This window comes from Lepidochelys olivacea (genome assembly GCF_965140295.1).
Source record: "Lepidochelys olivacea isolate rLepOli2 genome assembly, chromosome: 4".
In the NCBI taxonomy this organism is placed as follows: Eukaryota; Metazoa; Chordata; order Testudines; family Cheloniidae; genus Lepidochelys; species Lepidochelys olivacea.
Window position 1 is genome coordinate 148,502,453 of NC_140414.1, and position 23,939 is coordinate 148,526,391.

Consider the following 23,939-nt stretch of genomic DNA (forward strand, 5'->3'; position numbering starts at 1 on the left):
CCAGGGGCCGACGCACCAGCGCTGCTGTAAATTCTCTCGTCTGGCCTCTCTATGCCGGCGGGGGAGAGCTCCCCCATCGACATAATTACCCCACCCTCAATGAGCGGCGGTGGCTTTGTTGGTGGGAGCAGCTGTCCACACTGCCACTTGTGCCTGTCACTTACCTTGCTCAGGAGGGTGGTTTTTTCCACACCTCTGAGCAGCATAAGTTATCCCCATCTAAGTGGTCGTGTAGACAGTGTAGGGCTTTGCAGACCCCACCCGGCCGTGCTGACGGCCAGCCGAGCCCTCCGGGCACTGTGGGCAGTTTCGTGTTGTTGAATGATCTGTGTCTGTTTTCTCTATCGCCCTACGTTATATTTTGAACTTTTCTTCCAACTTTATTGGACCCCCGGTGCACTCGCTAGCAGTACCCACTTTCCGGTGGGGGCTCAGCTGCAGCCTGGGGGAGCTCCATGACGTCCAACGACCAACCTCGGCTCTAATCAAATAGCAGAAGCACCAGTGGGACCCCAAACCTGCTTCCCTGGGGGCAGCACCGCCTTGCCACCCTTCCTCCTGCTGGCCACGCTGCCAGCCCGGACAGCACCCATAGGTGCCAGGCTTGGCAAACTCTGCTGCCTCCTCACTGCATGCAGCCCAGCCCCTACTAGGACCCTGACCCCAATCCCCTCCCCTGGCCCCTGGCCTCTGGCCTGACCCCAGTCCCCTCCCTCTCCTGGCCCCTGGCCCGATCCCAATCCCCTCCCCTGACCCCTGCCCTGACTCCAATCCTCTCCCTCCCCTGGCCCGACCCCAATCCCCTCCCTCTCCTGGCCCCTGCCCCAGCCCCGACCCCAATCCCCTCCCTCCCCTGGCTAAACCCCAATCCCCTCCCTCCCCTGGCCCCTGCCCCCTGCCCTGACCCCAATCGCCTCCCTCCCCTGCCCCTAGCCACGCCCCTCTGGCCCCTCCCCCTGCTCTCGCTGCCTGGGTTGGGGCCCCGCCCCCCAGCGCCTTCCCCTTCTTGGGGGGGCCGGGTTGCCGGCGGGGGCGGGGCTGCGCGCGCTGCCCTCAGCCAAGATGGCGGCGGCGGCGGCTTCAGGCGCGGGGCGCTGAGGGCGGAAGCGCGGAGCAGCCGGGCCCAGCCGCGCGGGGATCGGGACCGTCGGGCCGGGCCGGGGCCATGGCCTGTTACACGGCGAACTGGGACCCGCTGGGGGAGGAGGCGTTTTACCGGTCAGTGCCCCCCCCGATGCCCCCTCCGGTCCCCCCTCGGCCCCCCTTCTCTGGGACCCCCTCGCCCCCTCCTCCTCCGAGCCCCCCCCGCCCGCCCCCGTCTCCCCCACTGCCCCAGACCCCCTCCTCCGGGCCCCATCGCCCGCCCCCCACTGCCCCCGCTTCCCCTATTGCCCCAGGCCCCTTCCTTCCTGCCCCCCGCTGCCCGCCCCTCCGTCCCCCCGAGCTCCCCACTGCCCACCCTGGGCCCCAGGCCTCCCCTTTTCTGCCCCCCATTGCCCCAGGCCCCCTCCTCCAGCCCCCGAACCCCCCGTGCCCTAGGCCTCCCTCCTGCCGCCCGAGCCCCCCATTGCCCCAGGCCCCCCATTGCTGTCTGAGCTTCACATCACCCGCCCCCCACAGGCTTCCCATTGCCCCCGGCTTCTACTGCCCGCCCCCCATCACCCCCGGCTTTCCTCACTGCCTGCTCCCCCTCCCCGGTCTCCCCTTCCTGTCCCCAGAGCCCCCCCCATTGCCCCCGGCTTCTACTGCCCGCCCCCCATCACCCCCAGCTTTCCTCACTGCCTGCTCCCCCTCCCCGGTCTCCCCTTCCTGTCCCCAGAGCCCCCCCCCATTGCCCCAGGCTTCTGCTTCCACCCCCAGAGCCCCTCTCTATCTTAGGGGGCCCCCTAGCTCCCCCACCTTCCTTCTCCTGCTCCCTCCCCTTCTGGGTGCCCCATGCCTCTCTGCGAACACCGCTTGAGCCATGCCCTTGCCCACCCCAGCTGTCCTCTGAAGTGCCCCCTTGCCCAGCTTCCTTCCTTCCCTACAATGTGCCTCTTCCCTCTCAAACCCCAAAAGCTGCCCCACACCCTCGCCCAGCCCAGCTTCCTCTCCTAAAACTCTCCATCCCTTTAACACAAGCCCGCCAACCCCCTCTGCTCCCAGGCAGGGGGACAGGACCAGTGCTGTATGGATTTTTATCCCCTCCACCCCAAATTCCCCTTTGTGAGACCTTCCCAGCCACACCTTACCCTGCACTTCCCCCTTCCCCGCATGGTCCGTAATTTCCCCCTAAACACCCTGCATTGCTGAGCTGGGAGCCCTGAAGGTGCTTTTGCTGGTGCTGGCCCTTTTCTGCAACCAGTAGCCAGCGGCACCCGTCACCGGTGGAGATACTGAAGTGGTTTGCCCACAGGTCCAGTCTGGCAATGCCTACGCCCCTAGGAGCGAGGCTGCGCGGCAGTGGTTCTGCGTGTGTTTGTGTACCGCTCTCTCCATCTACAGTGACACCCACCACTGGGTTCCAGGCTTTCCCACCTTCTGTGGCAGCAGGGTCAGGAAATATGTCCAGCCTTCGTACTGGTGCAGCGTTAATACATGCCGCATAAAGGAGCAGCATGTCCCTGTACACCCCCCACCCCACAATCAGCCAGGATACCTCGGGAATTGTATTAGCTTTGCAAAGGTTTTTTTCCCGCTTTTAGCTTCAGGGAGACCCTTGTGGGGTCAGAGTAATGATCTATCTGGTGGTCTGTTGGGAATCTCTGCGAACTATAATAAATCCATAGATTTTAAACAAAGCCGGTAACCCTACTCTGTTGCAGTCAGAGGGTTTTATAACCATATGTACACAGGACTTATTTCACCACCAGTGAAATGCAGCCACCTCTGAGAGGGAACGTGGCAGCTGATTAACAGCGCTGAGTAACGCTCCGGAGTAGCTCAGAGCCAGAAGTGAACACAACCCCATAGCCCAATGGCTCTCAAACGTTTTTTTTACTGGTGAACCCTTTCACATCGCAAACCTCTGAGTGTGACCGCCCCCCCGCCATTATAAATTAAAAACACTTTTTTATATGTTTAACACCATTACAAATGCTGGAGGCGAAGCAGGGTTTGGGGTGGAAGTTGATAGTTCATGACCCCCCATGTAATAACCTCGTGACCCCCTGAGCGGTCCCAACCCCCAGTTTGAGAACTCCTGCCATAGCCTGTTGAAACTGCAGAGGGAATTTAGGGAGGCCGAATGAAGTTACCCAGACTGGAATTTAATCATAACACTGGGTCTTAACCCTTTTACATCAGGTGTTGGATTTTCCTTGGATTATTTGTCTGCAGCTGATCAATAAGGTACTCTAATTATGGCAGTAACCACAGTTGTCAGCTGAGATAGAAAAGGAGGGAGAAGGTCTCCTGGCACTGAAATTGCAGTTTACTCCTAGAAGGAGCAAGGGAAGAGTTCCCAGCCACTGAACAGACTTGCATCATCAGACCAGTGGGGCACCTTGTAGATCCCCTCTGTCTCCTCACCCAAGCCCTGGAAGCTGTTTGCTCTTTGCTGGGGTGATAGGAAAGAGGTCAGAGAGGCCTGGCTCAGATTGGGAAATACAATCCCTGGCAGAGCAGCTGGTAAATAACGGATATCGAAAACATTCCAGTTAATGGTTTGAATCCTGAGTGTTGCGTGAACCCGCTGAGCTGGGCTGAAGGCAGGGTGCTGCTCTATGGAGCCCCTGTCAGTCTCCATTGTTAGTTACCCTCCTGGCCTGTCATCCTGTGCCCTAGAGGTCAGAGGGGGACCCTGCGAGTGCCGGGGGGCTGCTGGCATGGAGTTTATAGCAGGATTGGGTCTTGCCAGAGGAATGGCTCTGGAGCTGACGGGGAAGGAAGAGTGAGTGATCACTCTCGGGTCCCTAACATCTCCTCTCATTTGTTTGCTTTGCTGCAGGAAGTTTGAATTGTACAGCATGGCGTGGAACCTGAAGGAGGATCTGCGGGATTGCCTGGTGGCTGCTGCACCTTATGGGGGCCCCATTGGTACGGCCAGGACAAGCAACCTCTCCTAATGGAGAGAGGGTTGTGGTGTGGGTTGTGACACTTTTGGATATTCTCATTTTCCAGAAGCTGCTAGCTCTGCTCCAGGCCAGGGTGGGGGCCCAGCTTGCAGCAGGTCCATTTAGATCCTGAGGTGCCAGTTTGCCTCCCTGACCATGTGTGTCCCTCTCCCCAGGGCAAATAGCTCCAGGACTAGAGCTTTAAAGCAGGATTGCATGGATTTCAATCAGAGGAATTTAAATCACTGATTGTAATCATGGTTTAAAATGAGCCATCAGGAAACCTTCTTTTAAATCATCCATTTGAATCCTATTTTGCATTTGTACTTTCAAGTTATTTTCCTAAATAAAGGTTGATTCTCATTGGTTGGTAACCATTTAAACATGTAGATTTCCAACTAAGTTTAGCTTTTACCCTAAACTTCATGCTTCTTTTTGCTAACCAAGAGGCGACACTGTATCTATATGCATTTAAATAAGCAATTACATTTATTCATATTCTTAATTTTAACATTTTTTGTGATGTTGGAAAATGGTGAATGGCGCATTTCTTATTTACTAGAGGGTTAATTTTTATTGTGATTTGGCTCAAGTTTGATTTGGATGGAAATTCAAATTCAATTAAAATGCACAAAACCAGCATTTAATTTTTATTTAATTATGTAAAAAATACTTTTTTATGTATCCAGCCCATTTAAGGTATCAAAGTTCATCAAAGCATGTTTTGCATTTAAATGAGATTTATTAAACAATAATAGGGATGGTGTTCATAGCGTCTGTCTGCCAGAAGCTGGGAATGGGTGACGGGATGAATCACTTGATGATTATCTGTTCTGTTCATTCCCTCTGGGACACCTGCACTGGTAACTGTTGGAAGACAGGATACTGGGCTAGATGGACCTTTGGTCTCACCCAATATGGCCATTCTTATGTTATGTTCTTCTTAAACAAAGGAAGTAAATATTATCTTAGTGAATTGAACTGATTGTTTCTGGTTACCAACTCCTTCAGGATTTTAGAACTAGTAGATTTCATCCTCTCATACCTTGTTATCTTCATAGATTGGAAGAGGAAAACAAGCTTTCCTGGTTTTTCAACACGCATTTGGTTTCTTCACTTTGAATGAACTAGTCACTGAACTGGACTAGTTGAATAAACTGAATTGAAGAAAGCATTCTCTGCCCCTGTTGTCAAAAGCCAGTTTAGCACTTCAGCAAACACTGGTTCCCAGTGCTTAGCCAGTGACTATGCCAGTTCCGTGCTTTGACTTTCTTAAAAACCTCAGCAGCAAACATACAAAATACAATATTAAGTTGTATTTATTTTTATAGAGTGTAGTAAGTTTAGACCTTAGTGTAGGTTGTCAGTTTCAAATGTAAGATTAAATAGGTTTAATTTTTAAAAATAACCTGCATTTAATTTCAGTAAAAAAAAAATGGATTTTTAATTTTTTTTAAAGAAAATAATTGATTCTTCCCCTCCCTTTCCCCCCCTTCACCCTGCTTTAAAGTGACCCTCTGCTAGAGTCTTGGTAGGGAAGAGGTTATTCTATGCCAGCCTTTGTGCAGAGTGCAGCTCAGCTGGACTTCTTACATCTTCCTCTGCAGCCAAACTCCACAGCACAGGGTCTAATGGGGAGAACTAGGAAGGAAAACTGACCAGACTAGAGACACTGTCTGAGTGGAACTGAGGGGCCAGGAAGGATTATGTAAATTAGGTGTGTGAAATGGTAAGCTGCTCACCCGTGATGCAAGGGAAGAGGCTGAGCCTTGTCCCGCTGCAGTCCTGGGGAGCACGGGGCCTTTTCACAGTCTCCTGAGAGCAGGGGGGTTTGGGTTTGGGTTCCCTGTTGTTGTTTCACAGCAGATTCTCTTGCAGCTTTGCTGAAGAATAACCTCAGGAAAGAGAAGTCACCCGGCTCCCGCCCGCTTCTGGAGATCTACTCGGCCTCGGGCGTTCCCCTGGCCAGTGTTCTGGTGAGCGCCTCGCTCGGTGTGGCCAGCTAGTGCCAACTCCCTGTGGGCCTGTCCTACTGGTAGCACCTGGATGCAAGCGATATCCTTTTAGCTCCACCATGTTCACTTTTATTTCCTTCCTGTGTGTCCCTCCGAGGTGTCTTCAAGAGCTGGGACTGATTGGCCCGCGTCTGGGGCGGGAAGTCTGGAGCACAGGGCTTCCTAGGCTGAACGGAAGCAATGACGTGTGTTGTGGTGTCCTGCCTCCAGCAGTGGGCAAGGCCTGGTGCTTCAGATGCCAGTCTTACAGTGGCCCATGGGAGGAGGGGCTAGACACAGCCTGCCAGCCCTGGCAGCAGTCAGGAGACGTCCTGAAGCAGGAGGGTGGATTATCCAAATTTCAGCTATTATTTATTTCCACTGAAGCCCACAATGTACTCCATACTGAACAGACCTACAGGCAGGCTCAGACCCTGCCCCCAGGAGCTTGCAGCTGGGGTGGACTACGACTTATGAGATCTTGTCTCTTCCACTGCCTTCCTGTGAGGCCTTGGGCTAGTCATTTAGCATCTCTGTGCCTCGCTTCCCCATCTGTCTGGTCTGTGTTGATTTTAATGCTCCGGGGCAGGGGCTGTCTCTGACTGTGTGCACAGTGGGGTCCCAATCTCAGCTCGGTCCTCGAATGGCTTCTGTAACATGAAATGAATACTGCAGCCTGGGGGAGCCAAAAATAGTGTCCAGGGTCTGGGTGTAAGCTGCGAGGGGGTAGTGGTACCAGCAGTGATGGAAGCGGTGAAGTGGGGAGGTGATGGCCGTGGGACGTTGACGTCCTGCAGGAGACCGACTAAGAGGCTGGGAAGGGAGGGACAGATCAGCAAGTCGGCAGCAGAAGGACGGCACTTGAAGCTGCCTGGGGGAAATATGGGGAAAAAAGGAGGGGGCTTGTGGGACCCCCTGGAGATGGGGATCAGCTGGAGGGAGAGGAGGAGAACCAGGGCAGGGTGGAGTCATGAAAGGCCAGGGACAGCCAGGTGCCAAGGAGGAGGGTATGATGGCTGGGGTTGGAGCAGCAGTGGCTGGAGGCCCACAGAGGTGGCTTGTGGCTCCAGCTCTGCTGTGCTGGCCTGGTGTGAATTCCACAACGTAGTTAAAGGGGTTTCCTGTCACTGTATGAAAGTGACCCCTCCTGGCAGCGTGACGGATGTGTGGGGCGTGGTTCTGTCCTTCCCCACAGTGGAAGAGTGGCCAAGTGGTGCAGCTGGGTTGGACTGCCAGCGAGGACCTGCTCTGCATCCAGGAGGATGGCACTGTCCTCATCTACAACCTCTTCTGTGAATTCAAGCGACACTTCAGCATGGGCAACGTGAGTACGGATGGCGCGGGCTGGGTGGCTTTGTTAGCAGAGGGAGGCTGGACTGGTATTTGGATCAAGAAAGTGAGAATCAGGACTCCTGGGTTCTGTTCCCTGACCTAGAAGGGAGTTGGGGCTGGAAGGCGGGGTTTGGGGAGCCCAGGACTCCTGGGTTCTATTCCCATCTGTGGAAGAGATTGTAATCTTGTGGTTAGAGCATGGAGCTATGAGCCAGGACTCCTGGGTTCTGTTTCTTTATCTGCCATTAATTGCTGTATGACCTGGAACAAATTGGGACTTCATTCTCCTGTTTGGAGATGAGGCGTGATGGGCCGGGCCTGGCCTGCCTCCCACGGGCTGGTGTGAGGCCGATGCAGTTGCTGTGTGTACAGTGCTTTAGCTCCCGAAAGGTGTTGGTGGGGGCAGAGGGGAGGGTACTGTGTTCCACTTGCCAACAAACTGGCACGTTATACGCCTTTGACCCTGCGCTGGGGACGGGGAAGCTCCCAAATCCACCCTTCACCTGGATCCACACATGAGTCACTGCCTGGGCCCTGGGAGGGGGCAGGCAGGAAGCTGGGCTGGCTGTCACTTGCTAACTGGCCTGAGGGACCCTGGAGGAGCGGTCAGCAGGTTAGGGCCCCGCTCATCTCAGAACATCCCTTTGAACAGAAGAGCAAGATGTGTGTGATTTCAGGTTGGCTGGGACGGCGGGTGTCCCGTGGGCAGAGCTCCCGCTGAGCCTCTCCTGAGGAGACAGGGTGGAGCTGGGCTCATGGTGCGAGCTGGAAATGGCATCTCTGCCAGTGCCAGGACACCAGGGTTCCTGCTGGTGCTGGGCTCTCCCTGCCTCTTGCACCGGGACCTGCAGTCCCGGGGGTTTAGCGGACAACTGCGGCAAAGAGGCCTGAGGCCTTGTGCCACCAGCTCACCCACCCCAACAGGCTGGTCGGAGCGAGACCTAGCTAGCGGCAGCGCTGGCCGTGGCTGTGACTCGGAGCCATGCGGTAGAGTGAGAAGGGGCTGCCCCAGTCCCTGATCTGGCCATGTCAGTAGTTCAGGGTCTCCTTCTCTGGTCCGCTGCTGGCGATCCCATGTTCTCCCTGGCACTGAGCTCTCCTGCCTCCGTGGTGGTCCCTGGGCCATGCCTCTGTCTCTGTCTCGTGGCTCAGGAGGTCCTGCAGAACCACGTGCGGGAGGCGAAGGTTTTCCACACGGAGTACGGCACAGGCGTGGCCATCCTCACTGGAGCACACCGCTTCTCCCTCACCACCAACATCGACAACCTCAAGCTGCGCAGGATGCCGGAGGTACCAGGTACGCTGCCCCCACCCCTGCCCTTTCCTTCGGGGCTCGGCAAGGGGCCTGACCACCTGTGTCTGCCCTCCGGCAGGTCTGCAGAAGCTCCCCTCCTGCTGGGCCGTGCTGTCCCAGGACAGAGTGACCATCATCTTGTTAGCCGTTGGCCAGGACCTGTACCTCCTGGACAACACGTCCTGCTCCGTGGTGGTGAGTGAGTGACGGGGAAGCAATCGCTGGTGGGAGGGGCCCGATCCAGAGCCCTGGAGACGGAAGGTCTCTACCTCCCCGCACAGCTGGTGCAGCTCCAGCCCTGAGCTTGCCCCCCCCCTTGGGTCCCTAGGGGTGGCCCTGCACTAGCGATGTGTTCGGGGCCAGTCCCCCCAGCCTGCGCCCCGCTGAGCTGCCGCTCTGTCCGTCTGTGCCTTCATCACCTCTGTCTTGTTCTCCCTGCTTTGTAGACTCCGCCTGGAATCAGCCCCCACGCTGGCGCTTACGTGCAGATGGCAGTGTCCTTCAACTACTGCCACCTGGCCCTGTTCACCGACACGGGCTCTATCTGGATGGGGACGTCCTCCCTGAAGGTGAGTGCTGCCCCTCGGGTCCTGCCTGTCCGTCGCCTGCCGGCTGGGGGAGACTACGGCTGCAGCCTGCTCTCCTGATCCCCCCAGAGCCTGTGCTGCAAGCGGCTGGGTCTGAGACAGCCTCAGTCGTGCAGTGCTGGCTGGGGACTGCCCGGCTTCGGACTTGGGCCCAGCAGGCTTTGGGCTCTTGGCCAGGGCAGATGGAGGAGAGCCTTACCCTGGTCTCCGTGGGGGCACAGACCACACTGCGGTGCTGGTGACCAGCTCAGTGTGGAAGACCCTGGTGTCCCGTCTGAGCTGGGCTTGTGCTGTGTGGAGCAGAGCCTGCTCCCCTCTTATCCCCCAGCCACGCCTCCCTGGAAACCGGCTCTCTTCCCTGCAGGAGAAGCTGGGTGAGTTCAGCTGCGATTTCCGAGCTCCGCCCCGACAGATGGTTTGGTAAGTGGGGCTCTTGTTTCCTTCTGGAATGGGGCATCTTCTGTGCTCCCTTCCTCCTCTGGGGTGCTGGCCCAGAGCAGTTACCTCGCCAGCGGCTGTGTGGCTCCAGGACTGTGCTGATGCTGCCATGGGCTGAGAGTGACTGTGCGGAGGCTGGCTGGCTGGCGGGGCGGGTTTGGATCGTCTGCGGAGCGGCAGGAGCGGGCTGCGGCAGGCGGGGAGTTTGGCTGAGAAGGGCTGTGGCGCTGGGCACAGCCGCGCTCCAGTGCGTCCTAAGGGAACAGACCTCTCGTTGCGACAGGTGCACGCGCCCACGGAGCAAGCAGCGGGCGGTGGTGGTGGCGTGGGATCGCCGGCTCCTGGTGGCTGGGAACTCCAAGGAGTGCATTCAGTATCCTTTGGAGCGGGGCGGCAGGGCAGATCCTGGGGTGTTGAGGCAGGAGGTGTTTGGGGGGCTGGGATCTGATGATTGAGAAGCACTTTGGGGCCTCAGCCTATTTCCCCAGGGGCTGCTGTGGGACGGTTGCCTCTGTTACGTTTTTGATGCTTTGCCATTTCCCTCTGCCGCAGCGCCGGCCGCCAGGATCCTTGTCCTGATCATCACGTTACTTACATTCCTCCTACCCCTGGATCTACCCTCTTGCCCCGTCCGGCACAGCCCCCACCCCCGGTGCAGGGTTGAACTCCTCAGAGCTCCTAGGTGGCATCACATCCCCTTGGTCCCTGTTCCGCCCAGCTGGGTGTGACGGCAAAGGCGCCTTACTCGCCATCTTTGCTCGGGCATCAGCCACTCCACTCCCCACTACTCCCTCCCCTTTCTGAACGCTCCAGGCCTCGCCGTCTCTGCCAAGGACAGAACTGCCCCGCTAGGGATGGGCTGCTGCTCCCCTGTGTGATGTCTTTGCACAGATGCGCCAAATCCCATTGGCCCCTCTGTCACTGGCCCTCGCTGCTAACTCCTGTCTGGCCTGCCGTCCTCTCTCTGGCTGGCATTGTGGGTTCCTCCCTTCCGCCATGCGGCTAGTCCCAGGACAGCGGCTCACACTCCTCCAAGGCTGAATCTCTGCTATGGCTGCCCATGGTTCTAGCCTGACTCTCTCTCCCTCTCCTCGTTCAGCATAATACGGCCTTGGGAGTGAGTCTGGCCCTTTGATCGGCCTTGGGTCAGGCTCTTAGTCATCCCTGAACTGCAGTGCTTGTTCCAAGTCAGAGACGTGAGTCACGGGACCCCTGGGGAGAAGCAGCCGGGCGGTCAGAGCGTGGGATTGTGAGCCAGGAGACCTTGGTTTGTGCCTGCCTCTGCCACTGATCAGGGCTTGTCGGAAAATAGGAGCTGCCAGACGGGCTCAGCCCCAGGGCCTGATGTGTCCCCCCCCCACCCCCCGCTGCCCTAGAGGAAGGTATAAGAACCCTGCCGTAGCCAATGGGGGTAATTGGGGGGGTCCCCATGAAAGTCTGCTCCCTAATAGGTGGAGATCGCTTGATCTCCTGTCCCAGCGTGTTCGCACTAGCGATTACCACTCCGCAGGGACTCGGTCTCTGCCCTGGGCCTCCCTTTGCCCCTCTCCCGAGCAGGGATGCCGCCCCAGCCTTGTGACAGGTCTGTGGGGGCAGGGCCGGCTCAGCGGGCTCCTGGAGGCATGCTGCGGAGCTGTGGATCCTTAGTGGAGAGCGTAGGTTTGTTCTGGACGAGGATTCCTACCTGGTGCCGGAGCTGGATGGGGTGCGGATCTTCTCTCGTACCACACACGAGTTCCTGCACGAAATCCCCGGTGAGCCTGCGAGGGTGGGGATTTGTTTTCTGTTGATCTCCGAATTTCCAAACCCGATTCAGATCCAGGGAGGGAGGCAGCCTGAACGACACGGGCTCTGCTGGATGCTGGATTGCATGCCCTCCTTGTCCTTAGCCGGCAGCCAGTGCGGGCTCTGGAGGCGAGGGAGCTGATAACCTGGGGTAGAATGTCCAAAAACGCCTTTCTCCCCCCGCACAGTACGTGCAGCAACCCCTGTTCCTGGCTACTCCGGTCCTGGGCTTCTATGCAGCCCTGCCCACGCCCCTGAGTCCCAGCCCACCCATCCCCGCTATCCCAGGCCTGGTGCCCCTGCCCTTCCCCGCCCCGCCCACGCCCCTGAGTCCCAACCTCTCCCCCCTGCTGTTCCAGGTCTGGTGCCCCTAGCCCCGCCCGCCCACTCCCACTATTCCAGGCCTGGTGCCCATGCCCTGAGTCCCAGCCCCTCCCTCCTGCTATTCCAGGTCTGGTGCCCCTGCCCTTCCCCACCCATGCCCTGAGTCCCAGCCTCTCCCCCCTGCTATTCCAGGTCTGGTGCCCCTGAATCCCAACCCCTCACCCGGCTATTCCAGGCCTGGTGCCCCTGACCATGCCCCTGAGTCCCAACCTCTCCCACTCACTATTCCAGGCCTGGTGCCCCTCCTCCGCCCAGCCCTGGACTTGCTGGGTGGCCTTGGGCAAGTCACTTCCCTGGTCCATGCCTCAGTTTCCCCATCTGTGAAATGGGGCTGTTGATACCCACGTTCCTCCTTAGATCTGCTGTGTGTGTGGGAAGGCCTGTGGAAGGTGCATGTGGGGGTGGCTCACCCAGTGGCGGGTGGCTCACCCCAGTCTGGGGCAGTGTATGAGGATGTTTCATCCTTGTTTCAGAGGCCAGTGAGGAGATCTTTAAAATCGCTTCCATGGCGCCTGGGGCTCTCCTGCTGGAAGCACAGAGAGAGTATGAGGTAAGAGACGCTTCTGTGATGGCATCCTGCTATCTCCCAGCCCCGTCTCTGCCTTCCCCTTTGAAATCAGCAGGAGCAAAGCGACAGCCAGTGACCCAACAGAGGGGCCAGGGAGGGTCACAGCAGCCAGTGGGTCCCACAGAAACTGCATCCAGAGCAATCCCAGCCCTTCCGTAGCCCAGTAACTTGCAGGGACCAATGGCCAAGCCAGAGAGGAGTCTGGCTCCAGACAGGGTGGTCTCTTCTCTTAGGGATCTCTCAGATACCGATAAATCTCTATAGATCATTAGTGGTTTGGTCTTAGCCGGCAACAATAAAATAGCAAGACAGGAGCAGTCAAGCTTGATTGCCTTTATTAATAAAGTTGCCTTTGTTACTTAAGAATAGCGCATACTAAGAATGGAAATACAATACCCAGTCCTTACGGAACCAAACTTGCGCAGATGGCTGTGAGATCCCAGGCCTGCCTGGTTCGCCCAGTAACTCAGCACTGCGTTCTTTTACCGATAGGCTGGTGACAAGCCATAGCTGCCTTTCGTGCACACAGGGCAGTTGCACGTGTTCCCTTTGTCTGTCACATGTTGCAAATTTCCAGGCATGTTGCACTATCTGGATGTCCCATGCTAATGGGGTCAGTGCATTGATGGTTGTGATAAACAGGATATATACTGAGCATCTAAACTTTCCACTCTCAGGAAAGGTTACACCTCTTATCGCAAACGATGCGGGAAGCTCGCTGGGGGTTTGGCTCACTTAATAATAGGCCTTTTCTTAGCCATTAAGCCAAAGGGCCTACAGCTGACATCCGTGAAGGGGCTGCGCAGAGACAGAGCAGCATGTCTCGTGCTCCTTGCTCCAGCCTCGCTCCTGTCCTGCTCCAAGGTGCTGGTGTTAATCAGCTGGGGCCAGGCTTGCTTTGCAGTCTCGGCTCCAGTCCATGCAGACACTGAGGCAGTTCACATTCAGGGTGGGGGTGGGTGTTCTCGATGGAAGGCTTCTGTGGAATTCAGAGTCTGGGGGAGCCAGCTTTGTCCCCTGAGGATGGGATTTTAGACCAGTCTGTTGGCACAAATCTCGCTCTCCACCCCCCAGCAATGCCCGGGGATGTGCTTGAACCACTACTTAACCAGTGTGGGGCAGAGGGGCCCAGCCCTGGCTCTGCAATAGGTGGGACTGAGATGGCCTGGTGTTGGCCAGACCCTGCTGCTCGGTGCAGGTCCCACAGTGTGAGGCCCCAGATTGAGGGAGGCTGGAGAGCATGCTGGAACAGACTCTACTCGGTTAAACGTGGCCCTTGGGGGTGCTGAAAACCCAGCCCCCGCCCCCTTTTATTTTTAAACTAAACACTGAAAATGACTCATTGAGCTGCACGGGGAGGTGGATTCCCAGCCTGACCCCACCGTGCCGGGTGGGTTGGAAGCACCATGGCTCTTGAGTTCTGCCCAGGCTCAGGTACCCACGCCCAGCTCTTCCCAACCAGGCAGCATCCCCAACGGGGAATCCCTGTGCCTGCCGCCTCATCCCTGAGAGATCCCAGAGAACCTGTGCTGCCTCTGCCCTGCACCCAGTGCCTGACCCCTAGAGCATGGCCTGGGTTTGCTGCGTGTTGCTGGGGCCGGGAGGGAACAGGAGGCCCCTGCATTCGCGCCTTAGCAACAGGGCGCTTTGAGCCCTGGGCGGAGCACGTGTCCCCTCTTCAGTGGTCGTTCTGCAAACAACCGGCTCTGGAGGCAGAGGCGGTGCAAGGGACAGGAGCCTGGTAGGGCTCCAGCCGCGCTGGCCCCTCTGCAAGCCCATGCTGGTCGTGGCTCCTCTCCCGGCCAGGCGAAGGTTGCTGTTGCAGAGACGGCTCCTTCAGCTCAGGATGTCCCTGGCCTGATGCGAAGGGTTCTCTCGTCCCCACCCAGAAAGAGAGCCAGAAGGCGGACGAGTACCTGCGGGAGATCAAGGACCAGAATCTGCTCTCAGAGGCAGCGCGGCAGTGCATCGAGGCGGCTGGCTACGAGCATGAGCCGGAAACCCAGAAGTCTCTGCTCCGAGTAAGTGGGGGAGGCAGGAGGTGGGAGGACCTGGGTTGGGGGCATCTCACTGCCCGTTCCCTGAGCACTGGCATGTCTCCGTCCACAGGCCGCCTCGTTCGGAAAGTGCTTCCTCGACAAGTTCTCCCCGGAGAGCTTTGTGCGGACGTGCCGGGACCTGCGTGTGCTGAATGCCATCCGGGACTATCAGATCGGCATCCCCCTGACCTTCGCCCAGTATCCTCCACTGGCTGAGGGGTGGCGCGGCCGTGGATCTGGCTGGATCTGCTGGGGGCGGGAGTGGTGTCTGTAACTAGTGCAGGGACAAGGGCCCAAAGGCCCCACCCCAGTATAACTCCACGGCAATCAGCAGTTATGCCACAGATGAGTTTGGTCCTGGGAATCAGGACTCCTGGGGTTTGTTCCACAGCCTGTGCTGTGCAGGAGGTCAGACTAGGGGATCTGGGGACCCCTTCTGGCCTTTGCACTGTGAGCTTTGCAGATGCAAGTCGAGGGGAGAGGTGCCGTGACGGCTCAGGCCAGGGGGTGGTTCCGCGTGGTGGGAGCCAGAGCTCGCCCACACAGCTCAGCCCCCCGCCGTTCCCTCACCCTGCTGCTCCTTAACAGGTGCTGTAGATACAAACAGCTCACCATTGAAGTCCTGCTGGACAGGTAACTGCCCCCTCCTGGCTGCACATGGGACCACTGCATCCCAAATGTTCCCTCTGGCCAGGGCCAAGGCCACAGTCACTTGTGTGACTGCATCAGAAGCCCCTGCTCTGACGTTCGGCTCGGACTGGCCCTGCCTGGTTACTCAGCCCCCTCCCTGTCCCCATCTGTCAGTCTATCCAGGTGCCGGTGGCATTTGGGGCACAGCCGTATCCAGCTTTGCTCTGCTGTTAGACCCTGTACAAACTCTGCTGGGCCAGGGCTGCTGCTGCCTGGCCCACCCGCCCCATGACGGTCACTGTGCAGCTGTGACCTGCCTTCGCAGAGCTCCCTTTAAGGGACCGTCGTCCCCCCTCCCTAGGCACTGATGTCCTGGGCTCTGCGTTGGCTGCCCATGCTGTCATCTCTGTTTGGCAGCTTGTGTCCCGTTGGTCTCCCTCCTCTCTGCACAATCTCGTAGAAGTGCGGGGAGCGTTGCTGTCTGCAGCGTCCAGCAGCCAGGGGTCTCTCGACAAACCTCCACAACACACACCAGCCTCTGCCAGTGTGGTGTGCGGCAGGCAGCCCCCTCCGAGGGCTGTAACTAGCTTCAGTCGCCCTGGCTCATTCCGGCCCTGTGCCTGCTGGAACTGGGAACAAGGGACCCAGGTGTCATGGCATCCTGCTACGGTCACTTGCCACTGGGAAGAACCGGCCTTGTTCCACAGAGGCCATCGAACAGTCACTGAGTGGAGATGGCTGAGCACCCTGCCGGCATGACTCTGGGCTGGGCACATGCAGGTGGAAGCCTGTGTCTCACTGACTCCCTGCTGGGCGCCACGGGCTGAATGGACGGGAGATGTCCCGGGCTGCTCTCTGCAGGGCCGGCTAGACGACCCCACCTGCTGTCCAGCAGGGGAAGGGGTCTGTGCGGCCCTGCGCATCGCTGACAGCTGCTTAAAAATAAATAAAATTAAAATCTGCAAGCTCCCCCAGGTTACTGTTGGCATTTGACCCCCACTTCCCTGGGCTCCCTCGCTGCGTTTACCCCCGTCCCATTCACTCCCCTGGGCTTGCTTCCCTTCTCCCCGGCAGCGATCACTCTCTTACCTGCCTCGCCAGGCCAGCTGCTGAGGGATCTTTCACCCCGAGGGTTACAGCTGGGCCCTCTTACTGGGGCATTGCCCTAAATATTTCTCCCTGTCCCCTGTGGGGAAGTGGGAACTAGTGTCACCCCATCATGGCCCTTTATGTGCTGCCCTGGCCAATGCTTAGGGCAGTGCCTAGCAGAGGCGGGTGGGGCGTGGCAGGGAAGGGCCTTTCTGGGGAGCTCCGAGGGCTCTGGGGAGCTGGCTGGATTCACGGCTGTGCTTGCCGAGCTGCTGGCGCTCTCATCTGGGGGCATTTGACGTTCCCTTTGCCCGTGTCTCAGGTTAGTTCTGCGGAGGCTGTACCCCCTCGCCATCAAAATCTGCGAGTACCTGCGCCTGTCGGAGTTCCAGGGCGTCAGCAGGATTCTGGCCCACTGGGCCTGCTACAAGGTAGGTGGGGAAGCCAGTGGGGGGCAGTTCTTGGAGTGCTCCCTCTGGGTGCCAAGAGCTGGGCCCAGACCTCCCCTCCCGCCCCTCCAGGTGCAGCAGAAGGACAAGTCTGATGAGGAGGTTGCACACGCCGTCAATCAGAAGCTGGGCGACACCCCTGGCATTTCGTACTCGGAGATCGCTGCCCGGGCATACGACTGTGGCCGGACGGAGCTGGCCATTAAGGTGGGTGGGTGGGGTGGGGCTGGGGGGGCTGCCAGGCCTCCCAAGCACGTGGCATTTGGCAGGGTGGCTGGTGATACCACCTGGCCCAGTGTGCCCCTGTTTAACTCTGCTCGCGGTGCTAGGGCAGCACGTGGTGCCTCTCCCGGCAGTGCCCGCTTGCCCAGGGAGCGGCCCTGCTGAAGAAATGGAGCCTGCTGGCCCAGCACCCCTACCAGCACGTGGGGCCTGGGGCCTGGCTTCGTGCTGACCCCAGGGGCCTGTGCACTGAAGGGGCTTCTCTCTTGGGGGCAGTTGCTGGAGTACGAACCCAGGTCCGGGGAGCAGGTCCCGCTGCTGCTGAAGATGAAAAAGAGCCAGCTGGCCCTGAACAAAGCCATCGAGAGCGGAGACACAGACCTAGGTACAGCTGTGCGAGGATGGGCTCCCTGGGGCTCCGGCGGCCAGGACACGCTGGAGCCTTTCCGCTCCAGGCCCTGGCTCCCAACAGGCCCAGGTCTCTGGCATTTGAGCCATTCTGGGCTGGCTGCAGCGGCCTCTGGGGAATGAGATTGGGTCTTGGGCCCATTTGCACCCCAAACCAAGTGGCCAAGGACTGAATGGGCCAGTGCCCCCCATGACCTGCCCTGAGGAACCCCTGCTGGCACTCCCCCCACCCAGACCAGCTCAGGGCCAGGCTGAGCTTTATGAGCTACAAGTGATGATGCCTCCCAGCCCCCGGGCAGTGGGGAAGCTTCTCCCCTCCTGCTCACCCCACCTCTCCGAGCTCAGCAAACCCTTCCCCTCCCCCCCCGCAGCTTTTGCACCCCACATTCTGGGCCCCGCTGAGGGCTGGCTGGCTGGACCTCCCTTCGTTGCTGTGTGTTGCTCAGCTGCCCTGACCGTGGGGGGCAGAGGTGTCTCTCTGCACCCGTTGCCCCTCTAACGCGCTGTCTCTGCCCCAGTTTACACCGTCGTGTTGCACCTGAAGAATGAACTGAATCGTGGCACTTTCTTCATGACGCTGCAGAAGCAGCCAGTGGCTCTGAGTCTCTACCGCCAGGTGAGAGGCCATAAGCGGGCGGGGCTCGTGGGCATGTTAAGCTGCCAGGGCACTTACAGGGCTGTGCTGCCTGCTGTCGCCCTCACTGGTGGTGTGAGAGAGGACCTGTGCTGTGCTGGGGCGGGGGGGCTGAGTGAGCAGGGCCTCCCGTGACCGTGTCTCTATAACAAGCCCATTGACTCTCATGGGGTGAGGGGGTGTCGGCTGTAACCTTGTGTATCATGTCCCAGTTCTGCAAGCACCAGGAGCTGGAGACGCTCAAGGACCTGTACAACCAGGACGACGATCACCAGGAGCTTGGGAACTTCCACGTCCACTCCAGCTATTCTAGTGAGAAGGTGGGACTTGCGGAGTGGAGGAGGGGGCTGCCAGACTCTGCTGGAGGATTCACCCATCTGAGACAGGCTTACCAGCCTCCGAGGAGGGGTGGACGAACTGATGCAGAGGGATAAAGATGTGCTGAGATGGGACGTGCCTCTGTGGCGCTGGCTGTCCTGTGGTGCAGGGGGGACTCGGGACCCGACACTAAGGGGGTGCTGGCCTCCCTGTGGTGTGGGTCTAGGGGGAGGGGGGAGAAGGCTGCTCATGTGAGGAAACCAAAGGATCAGTGGGAAGATTGGAAAGTGCTTTCTCCTCAACCCCAGCCTTGGGGTGCCGGGACGAGAGTTGAGTGGCTCCTGATGTGCGATGTGGAGTTCTTCCCCTGAGCCTGGACAGGCCACAGCCGTTCGGGGCAGGCACAGCTGAATTGCCTACTGGGCAAGGGTGTGCCCTGCCTGGCACAGAGCCCGAGCGCTCAGCCTATGGGCTCCCTGCGCAGGGAGCATGTCCCTCCTCTCCCGATCCCTGGGAAGGCCCTAGTTTGCTGAGGAGGGGTGCATGGGAGCAACCTGGCCCCCCTCTTCCCATGGTGCAGGCTGCACAAAGACGGGGGGACTTGGGGAGGGAACTGGGCTGGGTGGGCGAATCCCTCAGGACTGGGGTTCGGTCAGGCTGGTCGGTGCCTCTGCAGCGATCTGTGCCTGATGCTTTGAGCACAGTGAAGTCTCAAATGATGCACGAGGGGTGGGTGTAACCGCCTGCCCACACCCCAGGTCTGTTCAGTCTCCTAGCTGGTGGCATTTGCCAGGAGGCTGGGGCCACTGGGGGCGAGTTTCCCTTGTCTGGGCTCCCAGGAGTTCCCAAACTTGTCTGGCTCCGCTGGGGGGGCTGGAAGGAGAATTAGCTGCCCTGGGGATACTGGACAATAAGGAGCTTTTTGACCATTGAATGAATAGCAGGAAGATCCCAGGTCCCAGAGCCCAGGCTACAGCTCCCACCCCATTGCTAGGTGGAACCGTGCCTGGGGAGCCAGCTGCCAGCCCTGTTCCTGTCTCATGGGAGGTGGGCGAGTACTGCAGAGTTGGGACCTTCTCTCGTCCGTTTGTCACAAGTCCTGACCCACAGGCACCTCTGCCCAGAAATGCGGGCTGGCTCACGTGGCCGCCCCCACTGGGGATGGCAGGGAGGCTGTGACTAGCCTGGCGGTTGCTGTGTCCCTTCCAGAGGATCGAGGGGCGCGTAGCAGCACTGCAGAATGCAGTGGACGAGTACTACAAGGCCAAGAACGAGTTTGCTGCCAAGGTGAGCATGGATGGGGGCGTGCTGCAGAGGGCCCTCCGGCCGTAGTTAGGGGCTTGGGGCTCGGCTGGGAGCAGTGCTTGGCACTGCCAGGTGGGGCCCCGGGCAGCAGGGGCTGAGGAGGCAGCGTGCTCTGCTGAGGGGGCCCTGGAATAGGGCTGGGGGAGGAACTCCCCTTGGTGCTGGGCTGTGTAAATCCCCTTGGGAGCCCTTCATGTCTCTGGGGATGCCCTGGGGTGGTAAACGCCAGGGGCGGGGTAGCCTTGCTCCTGGAGAGGGACACCCCAGGGGAGAGGCCCAGCCCCTCTGAGGAGCCCAGCCCTGGTGTCTGCTTCCCAGGCCACAGAGGATCAGATCAAACTGCTGCGGATGCAGCGCCGCCTGCAGGACGACCTGGACAAGCCCTACGTAGATTACTCCCTGCACGACACCGTCTACGGCCTCGTCTTGGACGGCAACCACAAGCGGGCGGAGCAGCTGTACCGCGAGTTCCGAATCCCCGACAAGAGGTCAGTCGGGGGGCGTGGGCGGGCGGGCGCTGCTCCCAGGAGGCCTTTTGGCACCAGATGAGCCGGTCCAAGTACACGCGGCTCATCCGGGAAGCCCCTGGTCAGAGGCTGGGGCAGGAATCGGGGCTGGGGCAGGGTGCTGGGTTGTCGGCCCTGGAGACTGATGGCCTGTGGTTATCCCCCTCCGTGCGGTGCGGACAGCAGCCGTGGGAGACCACGTACCTGTGATGAGCTTCCACTGCTGCTCTCTCACCCGGCTTGGGGAGCAGCACGTCTCCGTCCTCTGGCCCCTGCAGCCCTTGGTGCCCTGGCCAGCCCTGGGGGGTAAATACCAGGTGGGGGGGGGGGAGGGTTTATTGGGCAACTGGACCTATCATCATTTATCTGTACTGCCACAGTGCCCAGGGGCCTAGTCATAGGCCAGGACCCCATTGTGCTAGGCGCTGCACAAACTCAGCACAAAAAGACAGTCCACTGGCACTTACAACCGAAGAGGAAGATGACAGGCGGCTACAGACAGGGGGCGGGTACAGGGGAACAATGAAACCCTATTGGTCAGCAGGAGAGGCATCCATTTGTGTAGGGCGTGGAGCTGCGTAGATGGGATGATGGACTGCCTGTCCCATTGTCGCCCTCTGTTGTTGGGGCCTTTCTCCCCTCACTCCTGAACAGCAGCGTTGCTGGCAAGGCAGGATGGGGTTTTGCTCTGGGGGGATATGGGGCCAGGCTGGTGATCGATGTACTGCCAACCCCTTGGGAATTGGACCCAGCAGTCCTCGGAGGCGGGTGGGTGGGGGGGTTAAACTAGTTGATCTGATTGCCCCAGTAAGAGCCACGAGGTGTCTGCTCCCCAGGTTCTGGTGGCTGAAGATTGGCGCCCTGGCTGAGCGGGAGGACTGGGAGGAGATGGAGAAGTTTTCCAAGAGTAAGAAGTCGCCCATTGGGTACCTGGTAAGAGATTCTCTTCACTGTAAGGGACCCCCTGGTTGGGAGTGTCCTGCCCCGGCTCACTCCCAGCTGTCTGCCTTTAGAATGGGTCCCACAGACAGAGAGCCAGGCCTTTGGTCTCCCCCAGCCGGGAAGGGGGAGCTGAGTGCTGAGCTGAGGCTGGCAGGGAACGCAGGCCTAGGGATGCAGCCCCTGCTGGCCAGCTCAGATGCAGCACTGGCAGATCCCTGACGGGGGGGCTCGGGTGGACCCTGGAAGCTCACCTGTCCTCCAGCTCCCAGTAGAATTCCACCAGTCCAGGGGCTGGGAGCATGGGGCACAGGCACTGGGGCCCTAAAGAACACCCCCAAAGCCAGTGGCAGAAGTAGATGCAGCAGGTGGGGTGAGGTGAGGTTTGAGATAAACAAGGTTGGGGGCAGCAAGCCAGAAGTGCGGCCCCATGAGCCGAGCCTGCCGCCTTCACTGATTCCGCTCTCCCTTGTTCTCCATACCAGCCCTTTGTCGAAATCTGCATGAAACATCACAACCGCCATGAGGCCAAGAAGTACGCTGCCCGTGTGACCCCAGAGCAGAGGGTCAAGGCCCACATCCTGGTGGGGTACGTCTGCTGGAGAGTTAACGGGGAGCAGCCCCTGGCTAAGGCAGAGCATTGAGTGCTCTAGCTCCCCAGGAGAGCCTGCATGGGTGGTGTGTCTGAGCGTGGGGGTGGGAGGGCTTGGCTGGGTTCTGAGTGTAGGGTAGGTTGCACATATCTCCTGGGATGCATGGGCGTTTCCTGTTTGGCCCCTGTCCCTTCCTGTTCTGTCAAATGCCATGACTCTGCGCAGGGAAGGGGGCGTTGGTCTCTGCAGGGAAGGAGCTCCTTTCGATGCACTGGCGTCTGGCTCTGTGCTGTGACTAACACCTCGTCCTGTGGTTCAGAGAGAGGGTGGGGGTCACACCCCAGGGTGGGAGGAGTCACAGTGAGATGGGGAGCAGGTGGGCAGTTAAGCCAGGGTGCCAGGGTTTTATGAGCAGGAAAAAAAAACCACCCCTTGAGGAGGAGGCGGGGCTGACCTCTCTTGCACTTGGGGCACCGAGGTCTGAGTGTGGTCAGTGTGTATCAGATCCTGGGCTGCCATGATTATTGCAGGGCCCTAGCCTCGGAGCTAACGGAGACTCAAGGAGCTATTAACTCCGTGGCTGAATCATTCTGCTTCTCCGTACTAATGGGCAGCGGTGCACATCTGCTCATCTTCCCCCCCACGCTGTCCTGTGCATTACAAGGAACCATCCTGATGCTGTCTGCACACAGGCAGCTGCGGCATGCGCCTGCCTGCAAGGAATGAGCTTCCTCTCCCTGAGTGCTCAGACTCCTGGTTGGGCTGCCTGTGTCCCTGTTGGACGGTGCATACCCACAGCAGCATGCATCTCCTCGGGGGTGGGGCTGTGTACATCCCTGTGGCAGCGTGTGCCCTAAGGGGGGGGCTGCCAAGCATCCCTGAACCAGCTGTGAGATCACCAGCTAAGGCAGGGTGGTGTCGGTGGGTGGTCCCACAGCAGAGGGAACCAGGGAAAGACAGAACCGGCCTCTCTGACTGCCCCTGCATGACACTCACTCTCCTATCATTTACTGGCAGAGAGTTGGACCAAGCTGCCGATGCTGCCATCGAGCACAAGAATGAGAACGAGATGAACCTTGTCCTGTCCAAGTGCACGGCGGCCACCGACTCTTCTGTGGGGGAGAAGATCAACCGTGCCAAAGCTCAGATCCTGAAAAAATAACCCCTCCCTGTGGCTGGAGCCTCGTAGCCTGCTGGGAGCTGGCCTTCTGTATATTCCTGGGGTGGGTAGGGGACACAGTCTTGGTGCTGATGTTGTAAGGACAAGAGGCATGGAGCGTCTCACACATGCAGATCCAGCCCAGGCACCCCCCAGCATGACCTGGGGCCCTGTATTGGGGAAGCGTAGGTAGCAGCGATCCCTGTACCTGGGGTGGGGTGGACTCTGGCCCTCTGGGGTTCAGGGTGCTTGGCTGGAGGCGGAAGCAGAAGGCATGTGCCGTGTTACAGTGCAGTTGGCCCCCTTGCTGCATCCCTGCTCCGCTGAGTGACGACCTCTCCTGCTCAGCCCCCTCAGGGAAGCTTTATCTTTACCTGCCCTGGGCCTGTGCATGTACCATCTTCCTCCCCGAGCCAGCCCCTCTCCTCTTCCCTTCCCCACCCCACCCCACCCCACCGCCCAGCAGTTCTGCCTCTGGCTCTGCCAGCATCCCCCCCCCCCGCAGCAGCTCCTCTGAGCACAGAAGCTGGGGAAGGAGCCCCTGGTCAGGTTGCAGTGGGGCCTCGGGAAGGAGCAGCCGCCCCTCCGGCATAGCCGCAGTTCCCGCAGGCGCAGCCTCGCCGTCCTGGGGGGGGGGGGGGAGGAGATCGGGTGAGCCAGGGAGGGGTTGCGGTGGCCCAGCAGGGCTGTGGGGGGCAGTAAAGTCTGAAGCTTAGTGGGGGCGCTGGTGTCTGGATCTGGGGGGGGGGAGGATGGCCTGTCTCGCTGTAACCTTCCCTAGGGTAAATAAATGGCTGAGACCCCCCCCGCCCACGCCGTGTCTGATTGCTGCGCCCAGGGGCCGACGCTGGGATTTCCTAGGGCCGCCCGGGTCTCTCAGCTGCCAGCTTTCCAAGGGGGCAGGATGCCCCCTCCTGCCCCGCTGCGGGCGGTGAGCGGCGCCCCCCCGCAGCCCCTCCAGGAGCTGGGCAGGGCGCGCGGCAGCCGGGCTCCGGGGGGGCAGCGCTGCCTCCCCCTCGCAGACCTGGTGGGGTCCCGGAGCTCAGAGCTGGGGGGCAGGAGCCCCTGTCCGGGCATTAGGGCCAGGCAGGCCCGGGGAGCCCGCAGGGAGGGGCAGAGCCAGCCCCGTGCCCCCGGCCCCCGAGGCTCGGTCCCTCTGCCGCGCCCCCGAGTGCCCCCGGCCGCGGAGCTCGCACCGGCGGGGGGGGGGGAGCCAGGGGCCGCCCCGCCCC

At 59.6% G+C, this 23,939-nt stretch overlaps 1 protein-coding gene across 1 annotated transcript; it reads left to right on the forward strand.

Annotated features, from left to right (window-relative positions):
• The first annotated feature begins 1,037 nt into the window (after window positions 1-1,037).
• VPS16 (VPS16 core subunit of CORVET and HOPS complexes) lies at window positions 1,038-23,359 on the forward strand. The gene is made up of 24 exons (XM_084626571.1): window positions 1,038-1,218; window positions 3,929-4,017; window positions 5,913-6,010; window positions 7,224-7,352; window positions 8,513-8,657; window positions 8,734-8,849; window positions 9,101-9,223; window positions 9,606-9,661; window positions 9,963-10,052; window positions 11,339-11,433; window positions 12,322-12,398; window positions 14,306-14,437; window positions 14,526-14,653; window positions 15,053-15,088; window positions 16,497-16,605; window positions 16,696-16,830; window positions 17,122-17,230; window positions 17,772-17,869; window positions 18,100-18,207; window positions 19,415-19,492; window positions 19,829-19,998; window positions 20,853-20,949; window positions 21,441-21,544; window positions 22,566-23,359. Exons 1-24 carry the CDS (start codon window positions 1,166-1,168, stop codon window positions 22,708-22,710), a joined length of 2,520 nt encoding a protein of 839 aa, XP_084482697.1. The 5' UTR covers window positions 1,038-1,165; the 3' UTR covers window positions 22,711-23,359.
• Window positions 23,360-23,939: the final 580 nt, after the last annotated feature.